This window comes from Nothoprocta perdicaria, unplaced genomic scaffold (assembly GCF_003342845.1).
Source record: "Nothoprocta perdicaria isolate Ctin4 unplaced genomic scaffold, notPer1 scaffold_96, whole genome shotgun sequence".
Taxonomy (NCBI): Eukaryota; Metazoa; Chordata; class Aves; order Tinamiformes; family Tinamidae; genus Nothoprocta; species Nothoprocta perdicaria.
In genome coordinates, this window is record NW_020456265.1 from 1,940,439 (window position 1) to 1,958,260 (window position 17,822).

At 36.9% G+C, this 17,822-nt stretch overlaps 1 protein-coding gene across 1 annotated transcript in view; it reads right to left on the reverse strand.

Moving 5' to 3' along the window:
* DSCAM (DS cell adhesion molecule) overlaps positions 1–17,822 on the reverse strand; it is a 374,272-nt gene that overhangs the window by 39,417 nt on the left and 317,033 nt on the right. Inside the window, exons 22-26 of the mRNA XM_026053029.1 lie at positions 12,459–12,576; positions 11,467–11,630; positions 8,015–8,113; positions 7,258–7,446; positions 4,930–5,220 (exon numbers count right to left, since the gene is read on the reverse strand). Coding sequence (XP_025908814.1) covers positions 4,930–5,220; positions 7,258–7,446; positions 8,015–8,113; positions 11,467–11,630; positions 12,459–12,576 — 861 coding nt within the window. The remainder of the gene's footprint in view (positions 1–4,929; positions 5,221–7,257; positions 7,447–8,014; positions 8,114–11,466; positions 11,631–12,458; positions 12,577–17,822) is intronic.

Genomic DNA, 17,822 nt, shown 5'->3' on the forward strand with positions numbered 1-17,822 from the left:
TTCAGCCACATGCAAAACATTAAGAAGGATTTGTCCTGTTCAGGATGGATGCTATATTTGTATGTAATGGCAATGACCATGCACAAATAATCAATCATGCTGGTAACAAACTACCAATTGCAGAGAGTCACAGATTATCAGAAATGGAGAACACATGCATTTATTGAATGGGCCCTATTTTAGGACACAAAATTGGAGAGGGAAAGCCATGGCCATTACATAGGCAAATACTACCACTAATTTTAAAACATATTAAATCACTATAAAACTCTAAAAGATCTCAGATCTATCTACTGTCTATGTATATTACTCCTTAGTATGCAAAATAGTACTGCTGCAACAAATTTATGCTCTGATCTGGATTTTTCTATTTAAGGAATATATTTCACAATGTATATTTTGTGTTGCATGTATCAGATGATACCTTTATACAGAAACATTTTTATATCATGTCTTAGGGATGCAGCATTGATGAGCATCTTAAATTCAGATATCCAAAGTGATGCTAATTTGCTAAGGACTGTTTGACATCATACTCGTCAGTAAAAAAGGAAAGTAACACTGGATGGAAATGATCAGACTTTGAGAGTGAAATGAGGGAAATGAATCTACAAACTACTACCATTGGCAGGCAGTTCACTTTTTCATTTTGGGACACATTTGCATTTTGAATATACCTAGCTTCCTGGTGATATGTAATATTTGAACTTTTCTATTCTTTTTTTCTTCCCTTCTAAAGGACGTGAGAAGAATATAGCACATCCTTTGGAAGGCTGTTTAGTTATGGAWGGCTCATTTCCTGATTACTACTAAACTGCTCCATCCAACCACAAATGAGGCTATAAAATGCAGATTTCTTTGAAACGAGTAGAAATATACAAGTATTGTGAACTATGATGAATATTGATGGCAGCTATTCAACCTTAACCAGATAGTGAAACATAAAAGTGGCTACTTACTTGCTAAAAGGATAGGAGGGTAAGCTCAAAAAATAGGCACATCCTTTTTCACATTTTAATTGCTGTACTGTGTGATATAGTCATACCTCATTATGCAGAACACAGTATCAGAAAAAAATTATGATATGATGCAGTGCAATGTAAGCGCTATAGCYACAGTGAATATATAGAATTCTATTCTGTATTTTTTCAGAAGAGCTGTTTGAGTTGCATGCAATGGGAAGACTATTTCCCTAAGGAGACTGAGATAAACAAAAAAGTTAGACCTACCAAAAGCTATCTCAGGTACTTCAGAGCATTTATTTTCTTACAATTTCATTTGAGTCTTTTTCTAATTTTCCATTGCCTTTTCYCCCATAAATTTCCAGCTTTTTCTAATTTTCCACTGCTTGTTTATATAAACAYACAGCAGGTTTCTTATGTTAAAAGATAGAGCTTTTGCGGTATTTTAAAGGCAAAGAAAATGATTAGATGAAGAAATGGAAAGAACTGCAGACTCATGAAAGAATTTATGACCTTCTCTAAATCCTCCTAAATATTAAAATGCTGAATTTTGCTCTCAGTTAAAGATATGCAGACCATTGGCTAAGGACATCTAGCTTCAAAATTATCTAAAATTTTGCCTTGCTTTTCATAGTATTTTGATACAAACCAAATTAAGAGTCATTTTTAGTTAAATCATGCTTTAGGCTAGTGAATTGCTGAAGAAGTGTAGACTTCCTCATGTCTACATGTACTGTTTACATGTAACATGCAAACAGTATACATTAATAAGAAAAACTTACTGTAAGTTTGATAGATATATTTAATATTTATCCTTCACATTCATATTCAACTGTTAGCAATTATCAAAAGCTAAATGTACTATCCAGTGAGAAAGCCTTATTTAAACATTTGCTGTCATTCTGAGTTGTGGTTATGAGTGGAAAAATTAAATCTTTTTTCCATAGGAAAGTCACAAATAACTTGGAAAGGTTTTATTTCAGGTCAATTCACCACTAACCTATGGTGCCCTGAAATACATTGGTATTCAATCCTTCTTAGGATTTTGAGAWTCTCTGACCCACTTTTCCCCTGTGGGGCAAATCATCCAACATCTSCCATTGCACATGGTGATTTTAGGGCTGTTGTGTGCTTTCCTCTGTTTTAACTTCTTCCTGGCACAAAGTCCCCTTGTGGGCTAGAATCAATTAGCACAGTTTAGAGAAGCTACCACGCTGATCTGATTTAATGCCCGGGCTATTGAGAAGCTGATGTCAGAGCTAGGAAGCTTCTTTGCAGCCCTAGCTACTACAGCTGCACATAGCTAAAAATATCTCCCTAAGTATTGAGTGCAAATGCTCTGAAAAACAAGGGGCAGGAAGGTCACAAATTTCTGCAAGCTTAAAATGGTTAGCTGAAATACAAAAAGCCAAGAATTGCGCACAGATCTTCCATTAACATTTTGACCTAACTTACCATGAAAAGATTTAAGATAGAGGATTCTTAATCACAGAATGTCTTAGGAGCTCTCTCACRGAGACCAGTCAGTTACTGCAGTCCAAACAAAACAACTGACAGGCCACAAAACTGAAGATTTCCTATTCAGTTTACAAAGCTTTATCCAATTAAAATTAATACTACTCAGCTTGTTCTTAGCATTTTGTAGCTAGAACGTTCMGGTAAGTACTATCAAATCTTAAAAAACTTAGCATTATTTTTTTTTACCCTATACGGCACCTGGAACCCCAAGAAGCTGGAAGGACAAATTTCATGTCACACAATGAATTAATGGTGGAGAGATACGGTTAGCATTCAAAAGCATGGTCAGAGGTGTTTCATGCCACGATAAATTAAAAAATGTTAATTACAAATTAAAAAATGTTAAATACAGATTTTATCCCATATGAAAAAAAAAAAGGCAGGAAATATCAATAGATTGATTCTCTTATCAATTGATATTGGTTTCTGATCAGAAACTATCTTCCAATGCTGAAGTACCTTCAAGTTTACACAGCCTGCTACTGAATGATTAAGGAACTGTGACTCCTTAGGGATAGCTTCTGTTTAAAAACACTCAGATAGCTCTTCTGTGAAATCCTTGGTGTGAAAGTACACTAAGACTTTGATTTCACTGATGATAATATTAAACCATTTTTGGTTTTAGTTCTCTATCAAATATAACAGTTTCAGTAAGCCTAAAGAATAATGTGTTTTTCCAGCCCTATTTTCCACTCTCAGTCAGTATTTGAGAACATGCTTATGTTCTCATGTGCCTCTCTAAGGCACAGTCTAGCTCTGGCAAAAGTTGCCTGACAAACAAAACCATCTATGACACAGATGAGAAATTTTCTAGTTGACCAGAAGCAGTGGCCCAGTAAATTTAATACTATAAACATTTTTATTGCTTCRTTTTCTCACTTTTAAAGATGCCATACAGCAACACACAAAACTGAAATGGCATGCAGGCCACAGCTTGCGAAATCAAGTTATTAGTTATCAACTAATTACAAAGCAGTCTAACAACATTTAAAATCAGTTCATTATCAGAATATATTTGATTTTGCTGCTATCAACAGTAGTTTAGTCCTCTAGACTTGCATTTTCATATCATCCCATTTTAAGATATTACTTAAGACTGCTTGCCCCAGCCACGTGTTCATAGCAATAATTGTCAATGTCAAAAAAAGGATCACTTAAATTTGAATTCTGTCTTTAGAAAGGAACTGGAATGGAATGAGGATGAGCTAAGTAAAGTGCAAAGTAGTTAAATAAGGCTATTTGGACAAGTTATTATTGAAAATGTTTATACTGCTCAACAAAAMAACTTTGGAGACAATTCTCAGGCATTACAGCTCCCTGGCAAGACCAGACCACATTGACTTTGTGATTCCTTGGATCTTGGTTTCCTATGGGCCTCTGTAGGGTTAAGACAAAATCTTTTCCTTAAATTTTTGTAGTGTCTGAAATAATGTGAGGACTTTGTAGCAGCTCAACATGATGGCAATTTCACAGCCCAAGCCTGAGTTTCTTAACTTGCTCACTAGTCCTCCTATTTCATTTATCATTATAAAAGTAGCCAACTGATCGCACAACACAGCACAATATCCTTGGCAACACAACAACATGTTACACTGGATATCTCCAGAAAAGCTTTYGCAATTCATGCTAGAGCAATTTAAGAGATTGCCATCTGGAGCCATCTGTGCTGCCTTCTTGCCAGAAATACTGCCATTTCCCATTTGTGGAGTTGGCAGATGAACCCATGTGCCACCATCAGTTTCAATAAACTATATATGAGCTAGAGTGGCTCACAAATTAGCATGTTTGCTCTTGCCCTCTCGTTCTGGCTTTTGTAGGGGTGGGCAGAAGGGCAGGATGCAAGAACTTCAACCCCACGTCCTATTACTGGGTATGACAGAGCCATCTGTCACAGCCATTAGTTTCACTCTTCCCTATGTGTAAATAGGGATAATAGCATTGCCATTGCTTTGCCCTTGAAGGATGCAGTCCAGAGGCTTTCCCAGAGGACAAGCTAGTTAGCTGCTCCGTTGTGTCACATAATGGGGTCTGAATTGTGTCACAAGGACAGCAATAARCATAGTCACATCTGTGAGCGGCTGCGGGAACCAACTGTAAGCACAACAATAATTTCATGGAAGAGATGCATGAAATACTAGTAAATGCTTCTCCGAATAGAGCAAGCAATGAAATTGGGTTTCCTATGGTTGCTCATGGTTGACTGAGTTTGATGTGGGTCTTTTCATCAGTGAGGCTGAAGATATGACTCCTCTTTTTGACCTTGCTGCCTACTGTCATGAAATATGTAGACATTTTACATTTTTGAGACCCTTGTTCTTCTCTCAGTGTGGCTAGCAGTGTCAAAAAAGRGATTTTGTGGAAAAAAATAAAGACAGAAAGACAGGAGTAGCACAGTGATGCAGGAGACTATATGAAAATTGTATCTCAAGTAAATTCAAATTCTACTTACTGCCATCATAATTGAGCGTTGCAAATTTAGCTTGTTTTTCYGCACAGCCAGCACTGTTGCATACTCTCATTTGCAGTTCATACCAGGTTGCTTCCTGGAGGTCATACAATATGTAGGACTTGGAAAGGGATGTCCGCTGGGCAGTTGTCCAGACTGTTGTCCCAAATGGCCGGTACTCCAGAGTAAAAGAGGTGATGGGACAGCCACCGTCATTCCAGCCTATAAGGTTGAGTCTCACTCTTGTGATATTGATACTAGCAAAGAGCTCTTGTTCTTTAGAAAATTGTGGCTCTGAAAAGAATAACRTATTTTAATGAAACATTTCTGTCTTCACAGATATTGGACTCTTAGAGATACAAATCTAAGAGAATAACTGCTASAATAGTCCTAATTTCATTTTAAATTTAGTATCTTGGTAGTCAATATAGTCTATGCCTTTTTCTACCCCTTTCTAAATCCTACTTTATACTTTTTACATGGTGACAGAATAATCACATGTAGGTCTTCAAATCGAAATGTGGAAAAATATCCATATCCATACACCTTTGCGTGGACCTGGCACATTCTCAATAGACTCACATAGGTCAGCTTGAAAACCTAGAGCAGACAACACATACTGGCAAAAGTCCCTGATCATTGCTATGCAGAAAAGAAAGGATTCAGAACACTATGTAAAATACCATAAAAGACATATAAATTTGGAGGTAACATGAACTGTCCATTTGTACCCTAGCCTTTTTTCGGAGTGAATTTGCTTTTCCACAATTTGAGAATATATAGAGTTTCATCTAGGGAAAAATGCCAGTTTTAAGGGAAGCATAATGAAGAACCAAGATCATGGAAATGTTAATATGCTGAAATAAAATGCGTTATATTTGAAAATACTATATACATATATTTGGATTTATATTTATGAATTAAAATGTTTTTATTCAGAATGGGGTTGACATTTCAAAATTCTTTTCCTGCTTTGGGATCAAATGCTTGTTTCTGATGATTAAAAATGCATTAAAGCTTTTCTGACTGTTCTATAGAGGGATAATGATAGCAGGAGTGACGCCTTAGAGTTGAAGAGTTGATAGCGCAACACTCATGAATAATAATAATAATAATAATTGTACTGTTCTAAATAACACAAAACCTAGTTCAGTCTATAAAAGTTACAGGAGTGATTTCCAGGCATATATAGAAAGTCCTAGAGAAACTAAAAAGGTTGGGAAATTTGCTTTCCTATGAAACATATTACCTGAAGCATGTATAAATTTCCCATCACCTCTCTTTTTCAGGCAWAGAAAACTAGAGCATTCACATCCTCTTCTTTAAAGATCCCTTTCTGTAACGCAAGCAGATCATCCTCCCTGGCAACTGTTATCTCAGCCTGCATGCCAGTGATCTGCAGTCCTCTGAGCTTCAGCAAGTCACACCAATCCGCATAGCAGGGTTTCCTTATGCCACTGAGTATCAAATAGGATGTCCACACTGCTGTGATGCTTTGGAGATCAGCAGTGGAACAGGTCTGATGAAGAAAATGATGGACAGACATACATACTGTCCTTATTATGAAAGAGGCTCCAAATCAGAGTATTTCTTGCAACCAGGGTGCAGAGATGCAAGGTGAGGTGATCATTCTGCCAAGACTCTTGAATCTCTGAACCTACTGGTAAGACTTTCAAAAACGCGTCTTTAAGTCTGCTGACAAATTTGTTCTTAGCAGTGACACATACACGCTGTGGAACTGCACCCTCAGCAACCAGCATGACAGGAGCCACTGAAAGTGCAGAAGATTTGTGACTTTATGTCACTGTGTTCCTTATGAATCCTTGCTTTTCCTTGCAGAACTTTCTGCAAATGTTTCCTTTATTTTTAGTGGTTAGCCTGCTCTAAGTGTTTTATTTGCATGGCTTCTGCAATATCAACTTGAAGGGGAAATAAGATATTGGCTGCATTTGTATGAATTTGCATTAATGTACTCCCCATCTTCCTTCAGCATCCAGAAAAATAAAACCCTAGATTTTTACCCCAGGAGAGGAAAACTGTTCCTGTTGGCAATAGCAGTAGTGGGAACTGCTATAACCTGTAATGATGAATATATGAGCCTCCTGCCTTAAAGATCTATCAGCCCATCTTAGAATAAAATTACTAGGGAAATAAGCAAAAGATAACAACTGTTTACACTCCAAGTCYCACAGTGACAGCTTCTTCTGTTATSATATGGACACAAWCAGAAATGATTTTAAAGCCAATATTAAAATAATCAAAGACATATTCTAATCAAGTCAAGATGAATAGATGTACATAAATGAGAAAACAGGATGGAAATTAGTCTACCTTTTCCAAGGGTTTTGGCCTCAATGATCTCGCTGATGCGTCCTGGCCCCACTCCATTCTGAGCAGTTAAGGTGAACTTGTACCAAGTGCCACATTTCAGCGTTTCTAAACGGTAGGACCGCTCGCTAGGGCTAATAGGAAAACTACCCCACTGCTCACTGTTATCTTCGGAGTACTGCAAAATATAGCCTGCAGGAAATGCACAGATGGCAACATTAAAACAGACACTTACTACAAATTCTACAGGTAATATGACAAGTCATTTTAAAATCTCATAAAACCAGAAAAAGTCCTGGTGCATAAATACAGCTCTCCCCTGACTAAAGTATACCAAGCAATACACACACTGCCTATCCTTACAACAGCTTAAATACCATCTTTATGATAACTTCAAGGACAAAAGAAAGGGGATAGACATACATACATTTCTACATACATTTCAATCAGCAGCAAAGACCAAATGACGAACTTGGACCTTCAAAAATGTATGGTTAGAGAGTATATGTCTAGAAAATCAGACAAAGTAACTGCGATAACAATACTGGAAAATAAGTGATTAAATCTGGGATTAAATGACAACAAAAAGAAACTGCAATTTCCTGAAAGCTGTTACCTCCACAATAGTATGCATTAGGTGTTGTCCACAGTATAGATTGCTTTTCTTTTTTTTTTTATTTTGTAGTCATTCATAATTGTACATTAATCCTATCAACATATGTATTGCATAAGAAGTTGCAATTGAACTCAATTCTATTACCTCGGATTGAACTGCCACCATTGTCTCCAGGTATCCAGGAAAGAGTGATAGAGGAAGATGTAGTTTTGGATACAGTAAGTCTAGGCTGGTCTGGTGGAACTAGATAGGAAATAGGTAAAAACAGAAAATAGATCCAAGTGATTATGCGAGATCTTAATCCCTTCTAACAAACAATCAAGTAACCGTTTTGAGTTGCAAAAAATGCAAATGATTACTGTGAAAATGTTTAGCTGACATCCTTGGTCACAACAGAGCAGACAAGTTATCATTTTTTATATTTCAATTTCTACACAATTTTGTCTTTCAGTTCTTAAMCTGTGCTTTTCTCAGAATCTTGAGAGTCTGTCCAGCCAAATATCCTTCTGAATGATACTGAGCAACCCAACTGTTGTTGAGCAACCCAAACTGTTTCCACTGTTTTTCATTTATGTTTTAGAAACAAGAAAGCTAAATGTTAATTGCAGGGAAGCAGAAGTCCATTTGGAAAAGAATGCCACACTTAGGTGGCATTTACACCCTTATGGCAAAGGTAAACATATAAGTTTATTAAGACAGTTTGTGCAAGGATAACTGTGTGTGGTAGCTAAGTCTCTCACATCTGTGATTAGAAACAGAGCTATCACTCCTCCACATTACACCATCCATTTATTTTGGCTACAGGCACAGGGAAGACACAATTCTGTCATCAAGTGCTGAACAAAACTGGCAAAATTCCAGGACTGATGCTTCCAATAAATATTACGGTTATATCTGATTTGTGGGACCTAAAAACTCACAGTTCCCAGGACCATGTCCTGGGTCCAGGGATAACACATAGGTCTTATTTCCTATCATTTGCCCAATGCCTGGTTTACTTTGGAGGAAAATCTAGCCTGAAAGGGCAGAGATGGAGCAATGCTGCATTCCAGGAAGTCCTCTAGCCCTAGGAGAACTGGGGTTGGGAACTGGGACAGTGTCAGTGAACTGGGACTGAGAGGAGCGCAGCGTACAGTTTAGACTCAGCATAAGGGACTTCCATATTGCATTAAGATATAGCAGCTGGGTTTGCAGAATTCAGTGCTCAGGGGTGCAACCATGGCAAACTAACCAGCCTTCTTTGCACTGTGACAAATATATCTTGAGTTTATCAATGAAATAATGTCTGTTGGGTCAATATCATAATGTTCTCTTTAAATTCTTTGACTTCTGCCTGAATTAACTAGTCCTGTTGCACCACTGAGGGAACCAGACCACGGCCCAAAAGCAGTACAGCAGCAGAGGTTAATGTCGTTTGTTAAGAGGCAAAGACATGCTTGGTAAAAGAAATTCCAAAGGACTACTCAAATTAGTGGTACAGCCTGCCAAAAAGGTAGATATTTACTCAAGTGTTTTATGCCTGCAGCTCAATTGAGAAAGGTTCCTATTTCAAACATTTYGCACTGTCCTGGCAATACACAGCAGCATCAGATCTGGCTCATCCTGCAAACTGTTTTCTTAATAAGTGCTAGCAGAGATCTCCAAGATTCTCAGAAATGTAGAAAAGATTGAGTTTTGCTGCCTCAAGCGCAAGCAGCAAGATATGGAACAGGATCTAATTGAGCTGTTAGGAAAGCCTGGGCAGAGAGACTCCACCAACAGAGTCACGCTTACTGCTGATCCTGACACCTCAGGTGTGGGAAGGAATGGGAGATGCTGGTCCATGCTGATGGCAAAAACAGCTGCAGAAGTTACTGCTCTGCAGACCCCAGYCCCACTCACTGCTGTTCGCACCTGGGATAGAGGCAAGGCAGCACAGAGGTCATGTTCTGACATGTACAGAAGTCTGCTGCCAGAGGAAATCGCCTACTTGTCCTATGTTTAGAGGAATGGAGTAAAACTCAGAAGAGCTCTTAACCTCCTCTTGCATTCAAGTCATCAGACTGCAAAGTAATGAGTGCAGCTGTCCAGCCAAGGCTCTTGCTTTGCATTTAAGSACTAGTTCAAAGGGATGCTGTACTTACAGCGTTAAGTAACGGTGAAAAAAACAACAAAGACACTTTTTGTACTAAAGGAAAATTCCTTACATGAGATGGATTTATACCATTACTCTGACTGWCTTGGTTGATTTCCTGCAAAGAGACTACACAAACCACACTGTAAAAAATTTATTGTAAAACCTTTCAGCAGAGATTCATCTTACCCGCATAAAATGATAGTACCATATATTAAATGCTGCTCTGTCCTGCAGGGAAGTAATATTGATCTGCTTTTAGTTACTGCGGTTCAATAACAGCAAGAATATGTGATTATGAAAGTACTTAGTGAAATATAAATATAAGGTTTCCATTTGATAGTGTTTTTCTCCTTATTTCCTACTGTGGACAGGCTTCAGCCATTGCAAATGAGCATCTTTAGGCTCCCTGTCAGTTTTTAGATAAGCTAATAAACACTGTGACATTTGTTTCAAGGCTTAGTGGATTGGYTTATGCAGAGAGAGTTATGCTGTGATTGAGATCATCTCCTTCTGTGCTCTAAAATGAGGAGCTGTTTGCTCTGAAAATTTAGATTGCCTGTCTAGGGATAGAAGAGAGACTGGACACAGAATAGCCCACATTCTCAATTGTTATTTGCTTCTCTTTGGTASTACAATTTGCTGACAATTGAAGCATATTTAGGGGCTTTATCTTCCTATAGTGCAGTCAGCAATGAAATCTAGCAAGTCATGAATTCTTTTTATGTGAAAGCACATGATCTGGTTCACATTATTATTAATATGTATTCCTGYGTTGTCATTGCTCTTACACTTGTCAACATGATAACATATATACATTTCAAAATGCATATGAAAGGYAGCTACTAAGACTGCTTGAAGTTATACTGTTATTATTTTAAAAGCTTCCTTATATGCATCATCAATAAAATTCTGCTCTTGCAGAATGCAATTYTTGTCCGAGGTCTCAATAGAGGGGCAAATTTCTGTTGATAGTTTATTGCAAGTCAAAGAAAAGGCCTTCAGCTCTTTACAAAGTGTAAAGTTCAAAAGTTCCTGAAGTTCAAAGTGCCTGAATATAGCCACTTTTTATTTGGAGAATGACTAAGATGCTATTTTCTGTGTGAAGAACCGGAAAATAATTGAATGCAAAGACCCAGTTCCCAATCTTACAAAAACTGACATACAGAATTAACTGCAGGTGTATTGTTCCACTAAAAGCAAAACACATAGGTCTTATGTGTTTAATAACACACATAATATAGCATAATATAATGATAACTGAGTCAGAAAGACCAGCATAATCTTTTATTTATTTTTTGAACTGCGATCATTCAAGCAATATTAGGACACAGGAATACTAATTTTAAACAACCATGSAAACACATCTCTGTATTACTACAGAGATGTAGCAATTAATCAATTACTAATTAATCAATTAATATTGCTAATTAATCAATTAATAGCTGTGATAACAACCATGAGATATGCCAAAAAATCTTACCTTGTACCTGCAAATTCAAAATTATTTCATCTGATCCCCAGTTATTACTGGCCACACAGCTGTAGTATCCAGAGTCTTCTGCTTTCACCGTTCGGATGACAAAGCTGCCATTGCTAAAGATGCTTCTTCGCCCATCAATCATCACTAGACTGGGTGTCCCGTTACTACCTCACAGGAAACAAAGTGCATACATTAAAGAAGTTACAATCAAAATTACTCAGAATTGGATTATTTTAAAGCCACTAAGGATGGAAATGAAGAAATAAGGAAATGAGAATGGGGTCGTCTTTAATTAAAATAGTATAGGAATATTTGCTGCTGGGAAACAACTGCCATTTGCTTAAAAAAAAAGCAGATGCCGCAGCCCCCATTTAAGTGGAAATGAGAACTCACTCCTTCCTTAACTGTTTAATATTTCCTAGAAGTACAAAATCAGAATAAAATGTAATCTTTGGTACAATGTCCATTCTTGTAAAATAATAGCTATGGGCATCAATGCACAACATAGCTTCATAGTACTGTAATACCACTGTTGATCCACTCTTTTTATGACTATTTTTGTCTATGCCTTTCCACAACTGTAAAACTAAAAATCAAAACAGAATTATGAAAAATAAAATATGTGTAAAAGACTTGCCTATGTTCTGCAATCCAGTGCATGATTAAAACCCAGCAGACGTTTTATTTTCCTGGAGCAAAATTATTTTGTGGACTTAAAGTTAAAATAGAAATGACTTTTAGACTTAACATTTTGAATATCTACCTTTCCCTTCTTCATAACTTTTCCTTCTTTTTGATACCTTCTAATCTTGACAGTCAATTATTTTTAGTTCAAGGAATTTTTGAACTCCTTGTCTACTGTGACTGTGTGCAGTATAAGTAAACAACCCTTCTCCTTCCTGCCAMAATCATCCAGGAACACAAGCATTGCCACCTTCCAGTTTTCAACCAAATGGGTTAACCAAACATTTGAGCTATGAGGTGCTTGTTACCTATCCTTCATCCATTTGACTGTCGGAGCCGGATCTCCAACGGCTTTGCAAGGGAGGACAATGTCCTTCATCCAAGGAGTTGTGACTGTGCCACTGAATGTCAAAATTCTGGCAGGAGCTGAGCAAGGGAGAGAGAAAGATTGACATGAAGTGCTCATTCATGCAACCCTTGGAGGGGAAACTTAAACATCCATCTTCAAACATTGAAAATGAAACCAAACTGCTTCAAGCTGTACTTTCGGGAAGCTAATTCCTTTTAACACATACTATGAGTTTCTCGTTCAAGCGCAAATGTTACATTTGTTCAGAAGACAAGTAACTGGAGGAGTGACTAGGAGAAGCACCGGAAGAGTTCTTATGGGGAAAAAGGTAAAAAGAGTAATTGAACTTTTTTATTGATGTTCATATATCTCTCAGTAGAAATTACACACTAAAATTACGTCAAAGGCATATTCTCTCCAAACGAACTTCTAGTATCAATATCCATAGTAAGGAGCTATCTAAAGCTAAATTATTGATATATCACTCTTGCTCTATTAAGTCTTGAATTCACCAAAAAAAAGCTTCCACAACTGAGGTGAAAGTTACATGCTTTGTTCTCAATTTCTCATTTGAGTTTTGGTACTTTGGATTACCTCTTTAATGATGAATCTGTGCTGTCATTGGCTCAGTAGCTACCTTTGTTTTAAAACTTCCTCTCCTCTAAAGTACATAATGCCTAAAAAATTCTTGACATGCTTAACTTTTCCTGGCGTCYGTGCTACTTCTGGGTGATTCTGGTTACCTAAAATGAACATACTTCTSTCTACTGTTTGTGCAAATCATGGACTGTAGCATGCTTCTTGGGTGTAGATCTGGCAGATTGGGACTACCAAAAATGAGCATGACTGTGGTTACAGAACAGCTTATACAACTCTCCAAAATATGGGACTGAATATGTACAGAAGTTCTTAGATACCTCAGAATTAATCCATGTGAGAGTGTAGATATGTCCTCAAARTCATAAAAGCAATCACATTTTTAAAATATTTATTGTTTTTCACTCCAATTTGGACCCATTAAGTTTGTACTGGACTTCAAAACAGAACTCCAAATTAATGTTTCTGTATAATATCAATCGGGTATTTTTGCTGAGACTAGCCTATACAAGAACACGGAGTTCTAATGTGGAAAGTAGAATGAGCTCTCTTTGCAAAATGTGCTATGAAAGAACTCACTGTAGACTGTGCAGATCATTGCAGATATTTTTCATTTAAGGTTTCTAAATTCAATGAGTTCAATACAAGTCAATAGAAAGTTCTATTTTATAGTTTGTCACGAAGCACAGGCCTAACACATTTACTGGAAACAGAAAGCCTGATTTATTTTAAAGTGCCAAAATATGGTGAGATTTTAATACATCCCTCAAGTGCTCCAGAATTCAGAACTATTTTTTGGAGTATGACATTTTCTAGCTAATGGTAAGACATTTTCTAACTGTAAGAGGGAGAGGCCTTTTACAATAACTAGGGAATTAAGCAAAATAAACCTACATGTACTAACATGTTAGTGCATTGAAAAGAGCCTATCTGGAATCCACAAATAGGAACAAAATACTAAGTAAGTCAGTTCTATTCCTATCAGCTCTCACTTCATCTATATACATGAACAAAAATGTCCTGTAGTTTCAGTGCATAATACAGATAAACAGTAAGAACATGTTAGAACTTCAATGTTTTGAATTACTCAAGAACAACCTTACAGATTCTTCAAATATTGTATTTTTAATCCTGACCAACTTCAGTCATGCACATTGATCAGAAACTCATTTTGCAACAATTAGAAAAACATGAAAATGAGAGTCAGCATCAAATATAACTGGGATGTTTCATCTCAACAGCTTTTTATCCTCTGCAAGCACTGTCATGCATAAAGAACAAGCCTTGAAAATTGATGGGAAATTACTTCAGTGGGCTGCAGTGGGACCTGAGATATTCATAAAAAGAAATGATTCCATACATTATACAATCTGGTTGGATGGCATTTGCAATGTTCTCTTCAAGTGTTGTGCAAGGCTAAGCTTCTCAAGAGATTTTCCCAGGTTAAAATTTTAATTGAAAATACAAGAAATATCTGTTTTAGCGATTTAAAGTAATGGACAAAGTCAGGTTTAGGTAATGGGACAAAACTACTTTCCTAAGAGTGAAAAATCAGTGTGCATTTCTGACAAACCTTCTGCTAAATACTACTTGCTCTGTCCTTCTGGTTGGTCTGACGATTACGTGGCAGGGGGATGCTCACAACCTTTCTGCCTTGAGGAGGTGGCAGAAAGATGCAAAGACACTAGTCACACATTATGTCTAATGATATAATCTTATTTTCCACTGTGATACTCTTAAGGACATATATTCTGGAAAAGGTCTATGCAGAACTGTAATGCCAGATGTCATGGACTAATTATACTAACTGAAACAGAAATGGGCTCAGTCTACCTAGGGAGTGCACACACAGCATGAAATGCTGACTCCACTGAAGTCAGGGTTAGAAGGCTCATTTGTTTTCAATGGTGCCAGGATTTCTTTGGAGGAGATGTTTAATGTTACTCATGCCATCTTTAAAAGCAGCAAGAGATGCTGTCAACCACGACTGTCTACAAAGCACAACTGTAAGCACCTCGAGTCCTCCTAGTACCAGCAGCCCTTCCTGAAGAATTGTGGTTAGAAATGTGTGTATTCCTGTTCCATGGGAAATGGCAGTGTCTTTAAAAACATGAAGCAAAACAAAATGAAATATCAAATGAAGATATTTGCTCTTGCTCTCCATAACATACAGTCTGAAATCTTACCTAAAATGAGATACCCTGACTCACCCATCTTTCCAGTATTGCTCAAAAGTTTGGCTATTTCCAACTGAGGACTATTACTTTACTCTTTACTTTTTTTTTTTTTTTTCCCCTTAAACTGTAGGACTCCTACTGAAGCCTTCAGCATCAGATGGCATCATTATTGCCAAATATTTCATGATTTCTCATTATTTTTAATGTTTATCCCAACAATGGCTTGTTCCTTTTGTTCTAGGCCCTTCACTTTCTCATGCTAATATGATCTTCTGCATGTTTGTTTACTTATATTATGAATCCTATTAACTATACCCGCTGTCACAACAGCCAGAACTTCTAAACAGAGGCCATCACACACTTGATATTTATTTTTCTGGAGGACACAATCAAATTTGAATCAAATTTGAAAGGTAAACTCTACAAGGAACCTGAACAAGAGCTGTGCCAAGTCACTGCAGCTCATCTTAATCAGAATATCATGGCTCTGGAGTTTCTTTCACTTACTATCTAACAGAAAAACATACAGTGTATTCCAGCATGATGAATCATTAAGAAAACAGACTGATGATGTGTTCATGACATCATGTCAGACACATGTGTCGTTTAAAATCATTAAATATGCAAAACAAGCTAGATGATGAGGAAAATCTGTTCAGCAGTAATGTTTGAGTGTGCAAGAGAAGGGGAAACTGTATATTAAAGTAAAACCAAAGACTTCTGCAAAAATGACCAGATGGTCATAGGTCTAATTCTGTTGTCTTCATGTCACTGACAAATTCCATTCTGCATTAGCTGTAGTCAGTAAATAAAAGGAACAAAGTGCATGTAAGATTTCCTGCCTTTCAGACGTATTTGACAGACTAAAACAAAAATTTCAAGCCAGCACTGAAGCATGATTCAGTGAGGCACAGCACGCTTACATGGAGGCTGAATTTTGCTTGCTGTGGTTACTGTGGTTATTTTCTTTCTCTTTATTTTTATTTATTTATTTATTCTTGCTTACTTTTGTCCGTCAATTACAGGGAATCACAACATATTCTGAGATATGAAGACACTAAAGAAAGAAATGTTAGCCTAAATTAAGCTTTAATTTAAATTGGCCTAGCCTTTTTATACCAAACCTCTATCTAGACATTCTCAGTGAGGGTTATAGATAAGTTGGCATAATTCAATTTCAAGTTAACTGTCATTAGCTGTCATGATGGTATCATTTCATCAACAGTTACTGTGAAGTGGAAAAGGACGGAAGGAAACGACTTCATGGTAATAGCCCATAGGATGCTTTTGCAATGAGGACTCTTTCCCCACTATAAACCAGCCTTTTGTGTTCTGCATGACAAAATCAGGCTTTAACTATCTGTAACTCTGTGATCTAGGACATGCTTTAGATGTTTTGGCAAGAAAAGTCTTCAAGGCTATTAACTCTGTCCATTATTCTTCATCTGTTTGTCCTTACCACTGATCACCAGTCTTCTCCCAGGTCTCTAAAAGGTTCAGTTGTGCATTCATACAGGAAATCTCACACATGATACAATAATTTCTAATCTGACTATATCCAGGGTTCATAAAATTGTTACATATTTTTATTCCTAGTGCTGATCACAATTTCCACAAAAGGATTATTCATTACTTTTTCAGTCCAAAGATAATGCCTATAATGGGCTTATCTTGAGCATTATCTAATGTAGATTTTATACTGGAGCATCATTACTTGCTTTAATATTGGCTAGATGCATTCTGTTGTCCTTTGGAATAAAATCTTGTGTACGCTAACTTGATTATATTGAAGTAATTAGCTATTTCTCCTTTAGCTATCTTTACATAAAAGATATTTTTAAGTTGTTTTATTTGGCATTATGGATCATACTAATAAGATTTCATTGGACAGGTTTAATTCCAGCTTATAGAAAACTTGTTCAGTTCAAGTACGCGTGGATCATTTTGAAACTTGTCTATTTTGGCAATCCTAGTTCTATCACATCCTGCATTTCTTCACAACCAGTTCAACTTATCTGGGTATCTGTGAACTTTGGATCCCTGCACAGTACCAGACCTGTCTACATCGCTAATTTACTAGTATTATATCATATTCTTGTCTAATGGTTTCTGAATCTATGCAAGCATCAATGTGTTGTCTATTTTTGTTGACTCCAATATGAATGCACAACTCATTCATTATGCATAAGTAACAGGGTCACAGAAGAGAAGCATATTGAACCCTTTGCCCTGKTTTTTTGAGGCATTTTTCAGACGTTTCCCTTTCAGATGTCCCTTATGTTTCCCATCCACTTTTTAACAACCCAACCTCGTTTTCACAGGTGTTCAAAATGCAGTAGGCAGTTTTCCTAGGAGAAATACAATAATGGAAAACCTGCAAACTTTTCATAGCCTTTTAGTCACACATAAGGTCACTACACTAATGCTGTGTAGCCACTGAGAAAAACTCTTCTGAAAGATGCCAGTTGTTAAAAGCAGAAGAAACTAAAGGTGAGTCTACCCAGCTGACACAGAGACTGTCAGTAACAGTATGGGAAGGAAACATTCCC